The sequence below is a fragment of the Engystomops pustulosus genome, chromosome 6, assembly GCF_040894005.1.
Source record: "Engystomops pustulosus chromosome 6, aEngPut4.maternal, whole genome shotgun sequence".
Lineage (NCBI taxonomy): Eukaryota > Metazoa > Chordata > Amphibia > Anura > Leptodactylidae > Engystomops > Engystomops pustulosus.
In genome coordinates, this window is record NC_092416.1 from 180381124 (window position 1) to 180398621 (window position 17498).

At 46.1% G+C, this 17498-nt stretch overlaps 1 protein-coding gene across 1 annotated transcript; it reads left to right on the forward strand.

Moving 5' to 3' along the window:
• Positions 1–7951: 7951 nt before the first annotated feature.
• On the forward strand, positions 7952–16483 carry LOC140065121 (cytochrome P450 2C55-like). The gene is made up of 9 exons (XM_072112641.1): positions 7952–8264; positions 8784–8946; positions 9125–9274; positions 9459–9619; positions 9787–9963; positions 11088–11229; positions 11312–11499; positions 14530–14671; positions 15203–16483. The coding sequence occupies exons 1-9, from the start codon at positions 8103–8105 to the stop codon at positions 15379–15381; spliced, it is 1464 nt and encodes a 487-aa protein (XP_071968742.1). The 5' UTR covers positions 7952–8102; the 3' UTR covers positions 15382–16483.
• The last annotated feature ends 1015 nt before the right edge of the window (positions 16484–17498 follow it).

Sequence of the window (17498 nt, forward strand, 5' to 3'; positions counted from 1 at the left end):
GCGCACTTAAAGGGGCGGGTGGTAGTTTGTGTGCAAAGAAAAATTGCCAGACCTTATTCTTATCACAGATGAGGGTTTGTTACAGTAGCTTCCAGTCTAGTCAATCCTCATTGAGTTTCAGGATGATGGGGGTCATTTTTTCCCTATGGTTTAGCAGTGCTCTCTGGTGGGCTGGGGGTGTAATGTTTAATACACAAAGACATCTGCAAATTCTTCTCATGTGTGTGTGGGTGGAAACCACAATTATTCAGTAAACTCTGGTTACATGATCACCGAACGTGTGCGAGCCTGAATCACATTGTTAGGAAAGGGTGAATGAAAATTTAGGTAAAAGGGGTGGGATCCAACCTGTTCGGCCCGATTCCAGTGAACCAGCTGTTAAAAACATGACCGGTCGCTGAGCCATGGTAAAGCATGTCCGTGTTCCGGCTCCCACCCCTTAGTGCAGCGGAGCACAGGAGCTAAAAGCTGCCTGGCATCAGAGGGGGCGGGTCCTGCTAAGACAGCCCCTCCCATCAAATACTCCCCATGCCTCATGTCTCCTTACTATTCAGCAGTTTAGGTCATGTGACCAGGGTGACATAATCTCAGGTCCTTTAGCCTCTTAACAATAGCAAACTGCACCCCATGCATGTATCTGACCACATGAAGTCACAGCTGCCTCTATAGACTTCTACTCCTCTCCATCCTCCATGGAGACTGCTGTGATTTCATGTGTTCAGATACATACATGGTGCACAGTTTGCTATTGTAAGAAGGCTATATGCCTGTAGTTGAATATTAGCAGACTGTCACTAAGTACAAGGAGGCAAAGCAGGGATTTGAAGAGACACAGAGCTATCGGTCAGAATAAGAGGGCATGGCTCACTGCCAGCCTGAGAGAGAGAAGAGTCACAGCCAGCAGACATAAGTCTGGAAAAGCTAATTTGCATATCAGAAAATGGATGTAGGTTCAGTGTCCCACTAGCAGGTAATATGGAGAGGACTTTATCAGCATGCATTGCTAGTCAGGGTGGTAAAAATCTGGTGACAGGTCTTCTTTAAATTGATCCTGCAGACAGTATTAGGTATTGCCCCTGGAGAGATGTGTAATCATACCTTTGTGTAAGTTTTTATTAGCAGCAGGACTGTGATTTATGGATTTATATTCCAGGATTATGCCAGGCTTCTGGGGTAGTGAACTCCCTGGACCACCGCGGATGATGACACAAGCCGACACCTGTGACCGGAATCTAAGTGGCCCCCGGTTTTCACCAGAGCCCCCCCAAAGCGGGTTGTACTTGCTGCAGGTGGTTCCACCAGGTCGTTCCACAGGTGCAACTTGCCCGCGGTAGCAGCCAAGGTGAAGTACAGAGTCAAAAGGCTCGTGGTCGGGGACAGGCAGGAGGTCAAGACAGGCGGCAAAGGTTCAGAGTCAGAGACGGAGCAGAAGGTCAGGGCAGGCAGTGGAGGAGCATAAACGGGAACAGGTCCGGGGTCACAAAGGGGAATCCAATCACAGGCACAAGACAAATCTTTCTTGACAGCATAGAGAATGAAGATCCGGCAGGGGATGCTGGGAGAAGCCGGGTTTTAACTAATTCCGGGAAGTGACAAGCACCAATAAGTGGTGTCCTGGCCCTTTAAATTCACGAGTGCCGGCGTACTTATTACATATACTGGGGCACATTTACTTACCCAGTCCCCGCTGTGCGTTGTCCGACGAGAATGAACTTTGCCGCAATTCACAAAGATTGTGCGCCCATTTTCCTGCATTTGTCGCTTCCCCGCTCAGGTCCGCCGGAGTTCCAGTTCTTCTTCCTGGTGCATGTAAGTGCATTGTCTTGCAACAAAATTTTAAAGTAAAATCCCGCACTCAGTCAAAATCCGCCCCCGATTTCTGTCAAATGAAAGTCGCCGCGATTGCACCAAAATACAATGGCGTGCGACACAATCCCCTTCTAAATAGGTGTCCGAGCAGCGCAAATCCTGAAAATTTCCAAAATCCGGTGAAAGTGCGATCCGCGGACTTTTAGTAAATAAGCCCCATTGTGTCATACAAGCAGGCACCAATGTTTACAGACATCTGCACATGCATTATCTGTCAGCATTGTCTATCTTCATGGTGCTATCACTTGTATCCTGCGTGTAAAGGATTACTGTATGACATTGCGTCACCGGTTTTTCAGGATCTGCAGAGAAAGTGCTAAGTCATACACATTGTGCAGCTCCTGGCCTTAAAACATGACAATGTAAGGTCCTGGTTCCTTACAACCACGTTGCCTTTGTCCTGTATGATAAATCAGTGTCACAACTCCATTCACTGATAACTGTTTGCTTTTACCCCAATTGTTGCGAAGGGTATGTATCCCAGGTCTAACCGGGAATGACTGCAAGGATCCGACTGGGATGGTGTTAAAGAGGAGGCCCATGGTGGTAATGCGGCTAGCTCAGGGACAAAGGATTCCAGAATACACTTCTTCTTTCAGCAGGTAGATAGTACTGGCCGTTTACAAGATCTATGTCAGGATTGGAGGTGGCAGAGCCACTGAACCACTGCGAGCAATGACGTTAGCCAACGCCTGGGAGCGGAATCTAAGTACCACCCGGTATTCACCCCCAAAGCCCAACGTAAAGCTGGTTGGATTTGCTGCGGCGGGATACAACCAGGTCGCTCCACAGGCGAGACTTGTTCGGTGTTTTGGCCATGGCGAGGTACAGGAACGGCAGGCATAGTCAGAGTCGTAGTCAGGCAGGAGGTTAGGAGAGGAGGCACAAGATCGGAGTCGTAGTCAGGCAGGAGGTTAGGACAGGAGGCACAGGATCGGAGTCGTAGTCAGGCAGGAGGTTAGGACAGGAGGCACAGGATCGGAGTCGTAGTCAGCCAGGAGGTAAGGACAGGCGAAAAAAAAAGTGGAGAATTGAAGGCAGGAAATTAGCAGACGTCAAAACGGATAGATCACAATAGTCACAACATAGCGCTTTCACTCCAGAAAGAGAAAAAGAAAGAGGCAGACTATACATCAGGGCACCAATAAGTGGTACTCTGGTCCTTTAAATTTCACAAAGCTGGCACGAGCCGTCGCTGTAGGGTGGACGGGTGAGTAACCCTGCCGCCAAGACACTGGGTGCAGGAGCACCTGTAACAATGGGGGTCATTTACTAACGGCCCGATTCGCGTTTTCCCGACGTGTTACCCGAATATTTCCGATTTGCGCCGCTTGTACATGAATTGCCCCGGGCTTTTGGCGCACGCGATCGGATTGTGGCGCATCGGGGCCGGCATGCGCGCGACAGAAATCGGGGGGGCGTGGCCGAATGAAAACCCGACGTATTCGGAAAAACCGCCGCATTTAAAAACCGAAATGTGTCGCTTGGGAAGCGCTCACCTTCACCTGCTATGGGATGGTGCATTCCGGGGCGTTAAGATTATTTTCGGCGCAGCAGCGCCACCTGGTGGACGGCGGAGGAACTACCTTCTTAAATCCCAGCCGGACCCGAATCCTGTGCAGAGAAAGCGCCGCTGGATCGCGAATGGGCCGGGTAAGTAAATCTGCCCCACTGTGTCTGGTAGTAGCTGGGCTGAGGTAGTACTAGCTGTATACAGGATGTGTCTGGTAGTAGCTGGGCTGAGGTAGTACTGGCTGTATACAGGATGTGTCTGGTAATAGCTGGGCTGTGGTAGTACTGGCTGTATACAGGATGTGTCTGGTAGTAGCTGGGCTGAGGTAGTACTGGCTGTATACAGGATGTGTCTGGTAATAGCTGGGCTGTGGTAGTACTGGCTGTATACAGGATGTGTCTGGTAGTAGCTGGGCTGAGGTAGTACTGGCTGTATATAGGATGTGTCTGGTAGTAGCCGGGCTGAGGTAGTACTGGCTGTATACAGGATGTGTCTGGTAGTAGCTGGGCTGTGGTAGTACTGGCTGTATACAGGATGTGTCTGGTAATAGCTGGGCTGTGGTAGTACTGGCTGTATACAGGATGTGTCTGGTAGTAGCTGGGCTGAGGTAGTACTGGCTGTATACAGGATGTGTCTGGTAATAGCTGGGGTGTGGTAGTACTGGCTGTATACAGGATGTGTCTGGTAGTAGCTGGGCTGAGGTATTACTGGCTGTATACAGGATGTGTATGGTAGTAGCCGGGCTGAGGTAGTACTGGCTGTATACAGGATGTGTCTGATAGTAGCTGGGCTGAGGTAGTACCGGCTGTATACAGGATGTGTCTGGTAGTAGCTGGGCTGAGGTAGTACTGGCTGTATACAGGATGTGTCTGGTAGTAGCCGGGCTGTGGTAGTACTGGCTGTATACAGGATGTGTATGGTAGTAGCTGGGCTGAGGTAGTACTGGCTGTATACAAGATGTGTCTGGTAGTATCTGGGCTGAGGTAGTACTGGCTGTATACAGGATGTGTCTGGTAATAGCCGGGCTGAGGTAGTACTGGCTGTATACAGGATGTGTCTGGTAGTAGCTGGGCTGAGGTAGTAATGGCTGTATACAGGATGTGTCTGGTAGTAGCTGGGCTGAGGTAGTACTGGCTGTATACAGGATGTGTCTGGTAGTAGCTGGGCGGAGGTAGTACTGGCTGTATACAGGATTTGTCTGGTAGTAGCTGGGCTGAGGTAGTACTGGCTGTATACAGGATGTGTCTGGTAGTAGCTGGGCTGAGGTAGTACTGGCTGTATACAGGATGTGTCTGGTAGTAGCTGGGCTGAGGTAGTACTGGCTGTATACAGGATGTGTCTGGTAATAGCCGGGCTGAGGTAGTACTGGCTGTATATAGGATGTGTCTGGTAGTAGCTGGGCTGAGGTAGTACTGGCTGTATACAGGATGTGTCTGGTAGTAGCTGGGCTGAGGTAGTACTGGATGTATATAGGATGTGTCTGGTAGTAGCCGGGCTGAGGTAGTACTGGCTGTATACAGGATGTGTCTGATAGTAGCTGGGGTGTGGTAGTACTGGCTGTATACAGTATGTGTCTGGTAGTAGCTGGGCGGAGGTAGTACTGGCTGTATACAGGATGTGTCTGGTAGTAGCTGGGATGAGGTAGTACTGGCTGTATACAGGATGTGTCTGGTAGTAGCTGGGCTGAGGTAGTACTGGCTGTATACAGGATATGTCTGGTAGTATCTGGGGTGAGGTAATACTGGCTGTATACAGGATGTGTCTGGTAGTAGCTGGGCTGAGGTAGTACTGGCTGTATACAGGATGTGTCTGGTAGTAGCTGGGCTGTGGTAGTACTGGCTGTATACAGGATGTGTCTGGTAGTAGCTGGGCTGTGGTAGTACTGGCTGTATACAGGATGTGTCTGGTAGTAGCTGGGCTGTGGTAGTACTGGCTGTATACAGGATGTGTCTGGTAGTAGCCGGGCTGAGGTAGTACTGACTGTATACAGGATGTGTCTGGTAGTAGCTGGGATGAGGTAGTACTGGCTGTATACAGGATGTGTCTGGTAGTAGCCGGGCTGAGGTAGTACTGACTGTATACAGGAGGTGTCTAGTAGTACTGGCTGTATACAGGATGTGTCTGGTAGTAGCTGGGATGAGGTAGTACTGGCTGTATACAGGATGTGTCTAGTAGTACTGGCTGTATACAGGATGTGTCTGGTAGTACTGGCTGTATACTGGATGTGTCCGGTAGTAGCTGGGCTGAGGTAGTACTGGCAGTATACAGGATGTGTCTGGTAGTAGCTAGGCTGAGGTAGTACTGGCAGTATACAGGATGTGTCTGGTAGTAGCTGGGATGAGGTAGTACTGGCTGTATACAGGATGTGTCTGGTAGTAGCTGGGCTGAGGTAGTACTGGCTGTATACAGGATGTGTCTGGTAGTAGCTGTGCTGAGGTAGTACTGGCTGTATACAGGATGTGTCTGGTAGTAGCTGCGGTGAGGTAGTACTGGCTGTATACAGGATGTGTCTGGTAGTAGCTGGGCTGAGGTAGTACTGGCTGTATACAGGATGTGTCTGGTAGTAGCCAGGCTGAGGTAGTACTGGCTGTATACAGGATGTGTCTGGTAGTAGCTGGGATGAGGTAGTACTGGCTGTATACAGGATGTGTCTGGTAGTAGCCGGGCTGAGGTAGCACTGGCTGTATACAGGATGTGTCTGGTAGTAGCCGGGCTGAGGTAGTACTGGCTGTATACAGGATGTGTCTGGTAGTAGCTGGGCTGAGGTAGTACTAACTGTATACAGGATGTGTCTGGTAGTAGCAGGGCTGAGGTAGTACTGGCTGTATACAGGATGTGTCTGGTAGTAACTGGGCTGAGGTAGTACTGGCTGTATACAGGATATGTCTGGTAGTAGCTGGGCTGAGGTAGTACTGGCTGTATACAGGATGTGTCTGGTAGTAGCTGGGCTGAGGTAGTACTGGCTGCATACAGGATGTGTCTGGTAGTAGCTGGGGTGTGGTAGTACTGGCTGTATACAGGATATGTCTGGTAGTAGCTGGGCTGAGGTAGTACTGGCAGTATACAGGATGTGTCTGGTAGTAGCTGGGCTGAGGTAGTACTGGCTGTATATAGGATGTGTCTGGTAGTAGCTGGGCTGAGGTAGTACTGGCTGTATACAGGATGTGTCTGGTAGTAGCCGGGCTGAGGTAGTACTGGCTGTATATAGGATGTGTCTGGTAGTAGCTGGGCTGAGGTAGCACCTGCTGTATACAGGATGTGTCTGGTAGTAGCTGGGCTGAGGTAGTACTGGCTGCATACAGGATGTGTCTGGTAGTAGCTGGGGTGTGGTAGTACTGGCTGTATACAGGATATGTCTGGTAGTAGCAGGGCTGAGGTAGTACTGGCTGTATACAGGATGTGTCTGGTAGTAGCTGGGCGGAGGTAGTACTGGCTGTATACAGGATGTGTCTGGTAGTAGCTGGGCTGAGGTAGTACTGGCTGTATACAGGATGTGTCTGGTAGTAGCCTGGCTGAGGTAGTACTGGCTGTATACAGGATGTGTCTGGTAGTAGCTGGGCTTAGGTAGTACTGGCTGTATACAGGATGTGTCTGGTAGTGGCTAGGCTGAGGTGGTACTGGCTGTATACAAGATGTGTCTGGTAGTAGCTGGGCTGAGGTAGTACTGGCTGTATACAGGATGTGTCTGGTAGTAGCTGGGCTTAGGTAGTACTGGCTGTATACAGGCTGTGTATGGTAGTAGCTGGGCTGAGGTAGTACTGGCTGTATACAGAATTTGTCTGGTAGCCGGCTGGGTTGATATAGATCTGGTTGCATACAGGACGGTTTAGATCTGGATTAATCCCTCTGACCTGGGCTGTAGTACCCAAGATGAGGCCCCTGGACCTGTGGGGTGATTGGGCCTGTACAGCTCTGCAGAGATTGTCTGCAGCTGGACTAATTTCTGTCTGTAACACTTTCCACAATGCTACATTACTTGCAACTGTTCTGAAACTCCACATTACCTCTACCCACACTTCAACACTAGAACCTCTTTTTAGTACCTCTGGGCTATTTTATATAACATGCCAGTACACAGATCTCAAGGGATAGTACCTAACACTAGCTGCAGAGAGCACAGAGCACAGCAGTGTGAAGACACACCGCAGTGCACAGAGAAGCTACATTCCTGGAATATAAATCCCTATATCACAGTTCTGCTGTTACTAACAACACACACTCTGGTATAGTTACACACCTCTCCAGGGACAATAAATAACACTTGCCACTGTCGGACTGGCCCACCAGAGTACCAGAGGATCCCCCGGTGGGCCCTGCCTCAACCCAATACTGAACCCCAGAGGTCCATCAGAAAACAACGCAATTTGAAGGGTGCTAGAGTATATTTCCTGGGGGATAATGAAGAGTGCCCCCCCCGATTGATTTTCTCTGGTGGGTATAAGGAAACCCAGTCCGTAAAAGGTGGATTTCTAATATTTTGCATCCGACTGACACAAAGTAGTGAATATTTCCGGTTGGTGTTTTATGTGTACCCAGCACCTTTGCCTCGCTCTTTCATCAGCTTCAGTTGTAGAGGAAAGTTCATAGTCAGAGGAGGAGTCACAGGGGAGCGTAGCATTTAAACACTCAGCCCCGGGCGGCAGCAGCTCAGTATACAGAGAGGCAGGGCACAGTGTCTGTATACAGAGAGGCAGGGCACAGTGTCTGTATACAGAGGAGAATGCTGTCTACTATACTCGTTGGACTGATCACCTTCCTGCTCTATCTCGTCATCTCTACATGGAGAAAAAAGCAAAATTTACCACCGGGGCCGACTCCCTGGCCTATTATTGGTAACCTGCCCCAGATTGATCAATTAGCTCCTTACAAAACCTTCACTGAGGTAAGTCACTTAGAGGGGATTTCGGCAACGCACTGGTAACACTGTAAATTACTTATATATATGTAAAGATTTCTGCATGTGTATTACTCTAGGGATTGTGTGTGCTGCAGGGTTTGTTTACTTTAGTTTGCTAGTTGTATAATTGATTAGTCATGTCTGTCCTGTGTAGTTATGTGGGCGGGTCATAACCGCTCCTGCACTGTGCTCCCAGAGCAGCTCTCTGAGGACACCTAGTGGCAGACAGATAATTCAGGATTGCTGTAAGCAGTAAGTTCCAGGAAAATTTGCTGCTGATCCATCCGATCTGATCAAAATTTGACCTTTCACATGGGACCTTCCCTGAACTCACCAATCCTGATATCCTGTTCACAGATCACATAGGAGCAATCACATCTACCACACCCTTTCAGAACAAGCAGACACTGATACGATAACGGGCGTGTCTTGAGTTTTGTAAACTCTCCTAGTCAATCAGTAACTGGTTACATAGTTTCATATATTATTTTGGTATATTTTCAGCTCGGGGAGAAGTACGGAAGCGTCTACACAATCTTCTTTGGATGGAAACCGACAGTGGTTCTGTATGGCTATGACACCCTGAAGGAGGCCCTGGTGGGACAGGCCGATGATTTCAGTGGAAGGGCCATATTGTCAGTGTTTGAAAGAATTACCCAGAATAAAGGTAAAAATAGCTATAGTATCTGTCATCAAGGACCAGAAAAGGTTCACTTGGGCATCACTTTTCTATGTTGACTTACATTCTGCTGTATACTTGCTGAAACCTACTATAGTTGGATCGTCATGAACTGTTAAGTATTAGATGTCCATGAAAGTCTTATAGATTTTTTGGTTTACGTTAGGTTTGGTCTTTTCCAATGGGCCGCACTGGTTCCACCAGAGAAGGTTCTCCTTGACCACCTTGAGGAACTTCGGGATGGGCAAGAAGAGCATTGAAGAGAGAGTGGTGGAAGAAGCCAAGTGTCTGACAGATCTCTTCAAGGCGCGCAACGGTAATTTTTTCTACTTTTATATGGTAGTTTTGGGGTTGTCTATGAGGATGACATGAAGCAACCTACTGCAATCTTCAGGTCCATACAACGTTGGGTCTTTCCAAAGGCCTTGGGCTCCTTTGACATAAAAAGCAATTCCGTGGAGACTGATGGTTATTTGATTTATACCTTTTTTTTCTTCCAGGGAAACCTTTTAACCCCGGTCCTGAGGTGACTGCTGCCGTTTCCAATGTCATCTGCTCCGTTGTGTTTGGAGACCGGTTTGATACAGAGGACAAAACTTTCCAGACCTTGCATACAATGATCAACGAGAACCTCACCTTCCTGGGGAGAAGGGGCTTTCAGGTGAGAATCAATCCATCAGCATGAAAACCTACAACGTAGGTCACCTTGATTTTATGAAAGGTCAGACTAAGGTTGTCACTAACATTCTGCACAAGTATGTAATGTATCTCTCAACTCATATCTTCTTTGTGAGGTATAAGAGGTGACTGGCGATGGTGTCTTTTCAGATTTACAATGCTTTCCCTGAGATTATGCAATGGCTCCCTGGAGAACACCACAAGATCTTCCAGAATGCCACCATGCTGCAGACATTCCTCAGGGGCCTCATTGATAACCATGTCCTGACACGTGACGCCAACTGCCCCCGGGATTTTGTGGATTCCTTCTTGAATAAAATAGATGAGGTAAATATACTAGTTCAAGAATTTCTATTCTCTAGAGTTATTATACGCTAGTGCAGTGGTGGTGGCGAACCTATGGCACGGGTGCCAGAGGTGGCACTCAGAGCCCTTTCTTTCGGCACCCAAGCCTCCACCCCAGCACAGAATTTGCTAGACATGACTCAAGGTCTCCTCCTGCGGTCCAAGACTATTTTAAAGCGACACCTCCTTGGCTGTCAGGACTACAAGAGAAGCGAGAAGGTATGGACAGAGATGGATTATGGTTGGAGCTCCTGCTCTGGCTCCCCTGATTCGTCCTCTTCAGGGCACTTTGGAAGGAAGCTACAATCCAAGTTTTCTTTCTATTGTATGGGTGTCCTCAGGACGCCAATACGATTGAGACTTATGATACAGTTGGGGTCAATAGGTTACTGCTTAAATTGTCATGTTGGCACTTTGCGACATATAAGTGGGTTTTGGTTGTAGTTTGGGTACTCTGTGTCTAAAAGGTTCGCCATCACTGCGCTAGTGGATCATGCTCCAGTGTATGGGATCCAAGCTCAATACCCCCATGATGAGACATTTGACCCTATTCTGTGGAAAGGGGATGAACATCTTTCAAAATAAAAACTGTAAAGTCAAGGCCAATAGACAATGGGGCAGATTTACTTACCCGGTCCATTCGCGATCCAGAGGCGCGTTCTCTGCGGTGGATTCGAGTCCGGCCGGGATTCACTAAGGTAGTTCCGACGTCCACTAGGTGGCGCTGCTGCGCTGAAGTTCCCCGAGGCTGGCCGGAATGCCCTGAAGTTCACCGGCCCATTCCTGGTGAAGGTAAGCGCGAGTCCCGCAACACTTTTTTTTTTTTAAATGCGGCGGTTTTTCCGAATCCGTTGGGTTTTTGTTCGGTCGCGCCCCCCGATTTCCGTTGCGTGCATGCCAGCGCCAATGCGCCACAATCCGATCTCGTGCGCCAACATCCCGGGGCAATTTAGAGAAACTCGGCGCAAATCGGAAATATTCGGGTAACACGTCGGAAAAACACAAATCGGGCCCTTAGTAAATGACCCCCAATGTATGGGAACAGCAGTGAATCCCTATGAATCTATATCCTATTTATCATACTCCGCCGTGTTTCTCTTCCTTAGGAAGCCAATGACCCAAGTTCACACTTTACAATGGAGAGCTTGACCATGACAACTTTCAATCTGTTTATTGCCGGAACCGGAACCACTTCCTCCACCATACGCTGGGCTATCAAATTTATGCTAGAATATCCAGACATCCAGAGTACGTGATGATAATAGCACCAGAATAACTAGCCCCCCATCTGCTCCTACTGCTAAGACTGATTATTTTTTTCGTACTGCAGAAAAGGTACAGGATGAAATAGAGAATGTCCTCGGCTCGGAGAAATGGCCTTCCCTGGAACATCGCGTGTCCATGCCGTATACTGATGCCGTAATCCATGAGGTCCAAAGATATGCAAGCATTATTCCCAATGGTCTTCCCCATGCTGCTTTGCATGATATAAAATTTAAGGGATACACTATACCAAAGGTAAGATGGGGTATGGCAGCAGATGTCAATGAATGGATTTGGGTAGTCACCATTTAACCCCTGTAGAGGAATTTTACATTGGCGCAGGAAAACCATCAGGCCAGTACTGCATGGGGTAGTCTCTATACAATGAGCTCTGACCAAGGTGCTCTAAGACTCACAGACTCAAGTTACCAAGGTGATATTCAGAGATGTGGTCAGAAGCAAGGCCAAGGTCGGGGCAGGTAGAGTTCATATACATTGTTAATCCAGGCATAAGTCATTGCAGGTGCCTATAATCATTAGCAAGGACATGGAGTAGAGTTTTAGCCCACTCTGTCTGGATGCAAATTATTTCCTCTACTGGTGCTGGATGAAGTATAAAAAGAAAAAAGAGTTCAGCTCACCACTGTTCGTAATCGTCTTGTAGTTTCTGCCGATGCACGGACGTGCTGTGCGGGGACCAGAGTTAATGAAGCCAAAAGAGAAAGATCTGTCCGGCGTCCAGGCAAAAAGGAATTTTGTAATGGATCATTAAAATTCCACTTTATTAGAAAAATTATTTGTCTTTTAAAAACAATGAAGACGTCTCATAACAAAAAGAAATCTGACGCGTTTCGGACTATGTATAGTCCTTAGTCGTAGCCTTTTGATTTGCTATTAACACAGAGTATTTAAGCATTGCCGGCAAACCGGAAAAAGGTTCAATACATGATCACGTGATAATCGGGCACATACACGGAAAAAGAAAACTTTATCAAGGTAAGCTATCATTCTAAAGGGGAATATATACGAGCTAAGCGCATATGTTCTGACGATGATACTTATAGAGAGGCTGCTACACAAATTTCACAGCGATTATTGAAGGGGAAGAGATTGGACCAAGGCACTGAGATCACGAGAGGCATATTGGATATTAGCGTTAAAGACACGATTCCCCCTAGGTCTAAATTACAGAAACGATTTATTATATATACAGGCGGTCCCCTACTTAAGGACACCCGACTTACAGACAACCCATAGTTACAGACGGACACCTCTGCCCACTGTGACCTCTGGTGAAGCTCTCTGGATGCTTTACTATAGTTCCAGACTGCAATGATCAGCTGTAATATGTCTGTAATAAAGCTTTATTGATAATTCTTGGTCCAATTACACCAAAAATTTTGAAACTCCAATTGTCACTGGGGCAAAAGAAAAAAAATTGTCTAGAACTTCCATTATAAAATATACAGTTTCGACTTACATACAAATTCAACTTAAGAACAAACCTCCAGACCCTATCTTGTATGTAACTCGGGGACTGCCTGTATATTAGAATGATAGCTTACCTTGATAAAGTTTTCTTTTTCCGTGTATGTGCCCGATTATCACGTGATCATGTATTGAACCTGTTTCCGGTTTGCCGGCAATGCTTAAATACTCTGTGTTAATAGCAAATCAAAAGGCTACGACTAAGGACTATACATAGTCCGAAACGCGTCAGATTTCTTTTTGTTATGAGACGTCTTCATTGTTTTTAAAAGACAAATAATTTTTCTAATAAAGTGGAATTTTAATGATCCATTACAAAATTCCTTTTTGCCTGGACGCCGGACAGATCTCTCTCTTTTGGCTGGATGAAGTATCTTTTGCGATGGGTTATGGCAACAATAGTCCAACCACATTCAAATAAATGATGAGTGGTGAGCTAGACCTTGATAAAGACACAATGGGGCAGATTTATTTACCCGGTCCTGTCGCAATCCAGCGGCGCATTCTCCGTCGAGGATTCGTGTCTTTCGGCAATTCACTAAGGTGCGCCCGATGTCCACCAGGTGTCAGTGCTGCGCCGAGGTCCGCTGGAGTTCACCATCCTATTGTGGGTGCAAGTAAGCGCATGTCAAGCAACACATTTTTAAAAAAAAATTCAGCTGCGTTTCCGTCGGGCCACGGCCCCCGATTTCCAGTGCATGCATGCCGGCGCCGATGCGCCACAATCCGATCGCGTGCGGCAAAAACCCGGACAATTCGGCTCAAACCGGTAATTTTCAGGAAACCCGACGAAAAATAGCGATTCGGGTCCTTAGTAGATGACCCCAAGTGTGTCGAAACACATCGGTCTGTGACGCTCAGCTCTACTGTTCCTTATGCTTTATGATATGAAGATTCAATAAAGAAGAATTCATATTTTATTGATAGATTTATTGATTAAAAGGGACCTTTTTTTTTAGATTATAAGAGGTCATGGCAGGCAGCATGGGTTAGTCAGGAACCTTTAACTCAGGCACCATCCTGTGATAAAACTACCTAAAAATAGACTGCATGAGATCTTCTGGGGGCACCTGCAACTATAGGTCGATACAATTTAGGTAAAATAGAAGACAAGTTTCTAGGAGAATTCTGGAATGCCTGACATGACTAATCAATCCCAGTGATCCCAATCTGTATAGAGCAGTAGGCAAGGAACTTTTTGCTCAGGCACCTTCCTGTGAACACAAGTGCAATAAAATAGGCAGGAAGAGTTTTCCAGGGGCAAGGTTTACAGGTTTTTATAGGGCAACCCATAGGTTGGAGCAGAAGAATCATCTAAAGTAGGAGTTCTGCAGTTCATGGACGTGTAACGCATTGGTTTGTTTTTGGTGGTTTTTGCATTTTATTATTAGTACAAACAGGATAATCAATGTGGAGGTGTGAGCCGGCTTTTTTAAGAGGCCAGGGTAGACAGCAGGGGTTCGGTAAGGGGTGTAAGTACAGAAAAACATCCTAGCAGAAAAATAGCAAATCGGGAACCTTTTGCTCAGGCACCTTCCTTTTGAATAAAAGTGCCTTAAAATTTGCCACAAAAGATTTTTTGGGGGCTGCTGAACAAAGTTTCCACGTTCTTAAAGGGCATTCTATAGTCTGGCACTGGAGCCCTGCATGTCGGCAGGAAAGGTATGGTAGACAAAAATAGTGGACTAGCAAGCATCACTATGCGGTGCCATAGGGAGATTGTTATCTCGTCTTGTAATATCTCATCTGGCTTCACTTTATCATGTGACTATATAGAAAGAAACATTTTTATTACAGGGCACCCAAATTATCACATTTTTACACTCTGCACTGTACGACCCGAAATACTGGAATAAACCCGAAGAGTTCAACCCCAATCGTTTCCTGGATGAGAATGGAAAGTTTGTGAAGAACGAGGCTCTCTTACCATTTGGAGCAGGTGAAAATTTCTTTCTACTTTGAGGGGAAATCCATAAAAAGTGATCCGGGATCACGTCTCCTTCATTAGGGAAAGGACTGGGCATCAGTGTCTGGAGACCTAAGCCTGAGCAGTGCTGCTCCAAAGTGGTCAGACCGACGTGGCCAAAGGGGCAGTAAGGGATTTCAGTGGGTTTTTAGGTGAAGAACTTATTTAGAATTAGTTTGTTCTTAAGTTGAATTTGTATGTAAGTCGAAGCTTTATATTTTATAATTGTAGCTCCAGACAAAAATTTTTTTTTGCCTCGGTGACAAATAGATTTTTAAAATTGTAGCTGCAATGGGACCGAGGATTATCAATAAAGCTTCAGTACAGACACCTTACAGCTGATCATTGCAGTCTGGGACTATAGTAACATCCAGAGAGGTCACCAGAGGTCACAGTGGGCAGAGGGGTCCGTCTTTAACTAGAGGTCATCTGTAAGTCGGGTGTCCTTAATTAGGGAACCGCCCGTATCCATATTTTATACAAACTTTATGATCTTTCTTCCAGGTAAAAGGTCGTGCGTTGGTGAAGCTTTAGCGAAGACCGAGATCTTCATCTTTTTTGTCACTTTTCTACAAAAGTTCAACCTAAAATTTCCTCCCGGACAAAAAGGACCAATTGGATTAACTCCAGGGGGAACGCGTGATCCAGAACCCTTTAATATGGTGGCCGAATGGCGTCTTTAAGACCGGTTTCTATTGGTGCGAGATGCTGGATAGAGAGTTGATATTTTTGAACACAGGAATCGAAGACTAAAGTTTTAGACAATGGGGCAGATTTACTTACCCGGTCCATTCACGATCCAGCGGCGCATTCTCTGCGGTGGATTCGGGTCCGGCCGGGATTCACTAAGGTAGTTCCTCCAACGTCCACCAGGTGGCGCTGCTGCGCTGAAGTTCTCCGAAATACACTGATCTTCACCAAGCCAGGCCGGGTGCAGGTAAGCGCGAGTCCCGCAACACTTTTTTTTTTTAAATGCGGCGGTTTTCCGAATCCGGCAGGTTTTCGTTTGGCCACGCCCCCGATTTCCGTTGCGTGCATGCCAGCGTCGATGCGCCACAATCCGATCGCGTGCGCCAAAATCCCGGGGCAATTCAGGGAAAATCGGCGCAAATTGGAAATATTCGGGTAACACGTCAGGAAAACGCGAATCGGGCCCTTAGTAAATGACCCCCAATGTCTTATTTTTATATATATTTTTTTTTAATAATGAATCTTTTTTGGATACCTTTGAACACCAATGTGTACTTAAAGACACACACATTGTAGTCAGTGTTTTATGTAATTGTTGGCATTATTCATCTTGGGAAAATGGAAAAATCCCATGATGCTTTTCTCTACATACTTGAATTTCTTACAATAAGATACATTTCTCACTTCACATGGGTGGAATTGTTAAAAGAGGTTACATTTCCAGTCACTTTAAGGGGTACTCCACCTAAATACATGCTATTTGGTAAATCTGATTACTAATATTATATAGCTGCTGCCCGGCTTCTTTATAAACTATTCCAGGACTTATTTATGGATCACCTGTCCATAGACACTGCTGTCGATTAGTTGTTTGACGAGACCACAGCTCACAGATAGCAACTGCTTTCTCTTCATTTCTTACCAAGCACAGCGCCGTACAGTGTATAGTGGCTGCGCTTGGTATTACAGCTCAGCACAATTTTTTTTTTAAACCAGGCCATGTGACCAACGGATTTGACCACAGGCCTGGAAGGAAGAAGCAAGGCTCAATGACAAACTGTACTCGATTAGATACTGATCATCAATCCTAACAATAGGCGATCAATAAAAAAAAAATCCTAAATACCTCGTTAGCCCCTCTTCCAGCGTAGCCCTACTATGCAGCTGTGTGTCACTGCTGCTTCTGCTTCTCAGACCTGCATGGCACATGGCTTCTTGTGAATGCAATACCAAGTGTAACCACTATATAATGTACGGCGCTAGACTGAAGAGTCCAAACCCTGTGGTCTCTGCAAACTGATCTTAGGAGCTGACTCTTGCTCACCTGTTAATCACCTACCCTAAGGAAGTAATTCTAGTCCAAGCTGTACAATCCCAGGGCCATTGGAAAAATACAACTCCTGCAAATCAAATGCAAAAAATGCAACAAGCCCAACAAGGGATTGAATGAAGACGATCACAGACCCATTTCTAGTGAAGTCCTTCATCTAGTTTTCTCTTCTTCTCATTGGGTGGCACAGCAGGCTTGATGGTTATGACACTCGGGTGGCGCTGTAAAAGGAGCCGGATATAATACAACACCTAATGAAGGTGACACTCTATAGGTTTTTGCCGCACTCCAAAGATGGTTCTCGCTTTTGTGGTACTCTGATTAAAAATTATATTTCATTTATTTGATGCCATTTTTTTCACTTTTGTATTAAAAACTAAATATAACACTGATAAATGTGCGAATGGTTATTTTTTTTATGGAGGATTTTATGATCTATCTACTGAGGGTATAACATAGCTATATCTATCTATCTATCTATCTATCTCCTATCTATCTATCTCATATCTATCTATCTATCTATCTATCTATCTCATATCTATCTATCTATCTATCTATCTATCTATCTATCTATCTCATATCTATCTATCTATCTATATCTATCTATCTTTCTCATATCTATCTATCTTATATCTATCTATCTATCTATCTGATATCTGTCTATCTCCTATCTATCTATCTATCTATCTGATATCTATCTATCTCCTATCTATCTATCTATCTGATATCTGTCTATCTCCTATCTATCTATCTATCTATCTATCTCCTATCTATCTATCT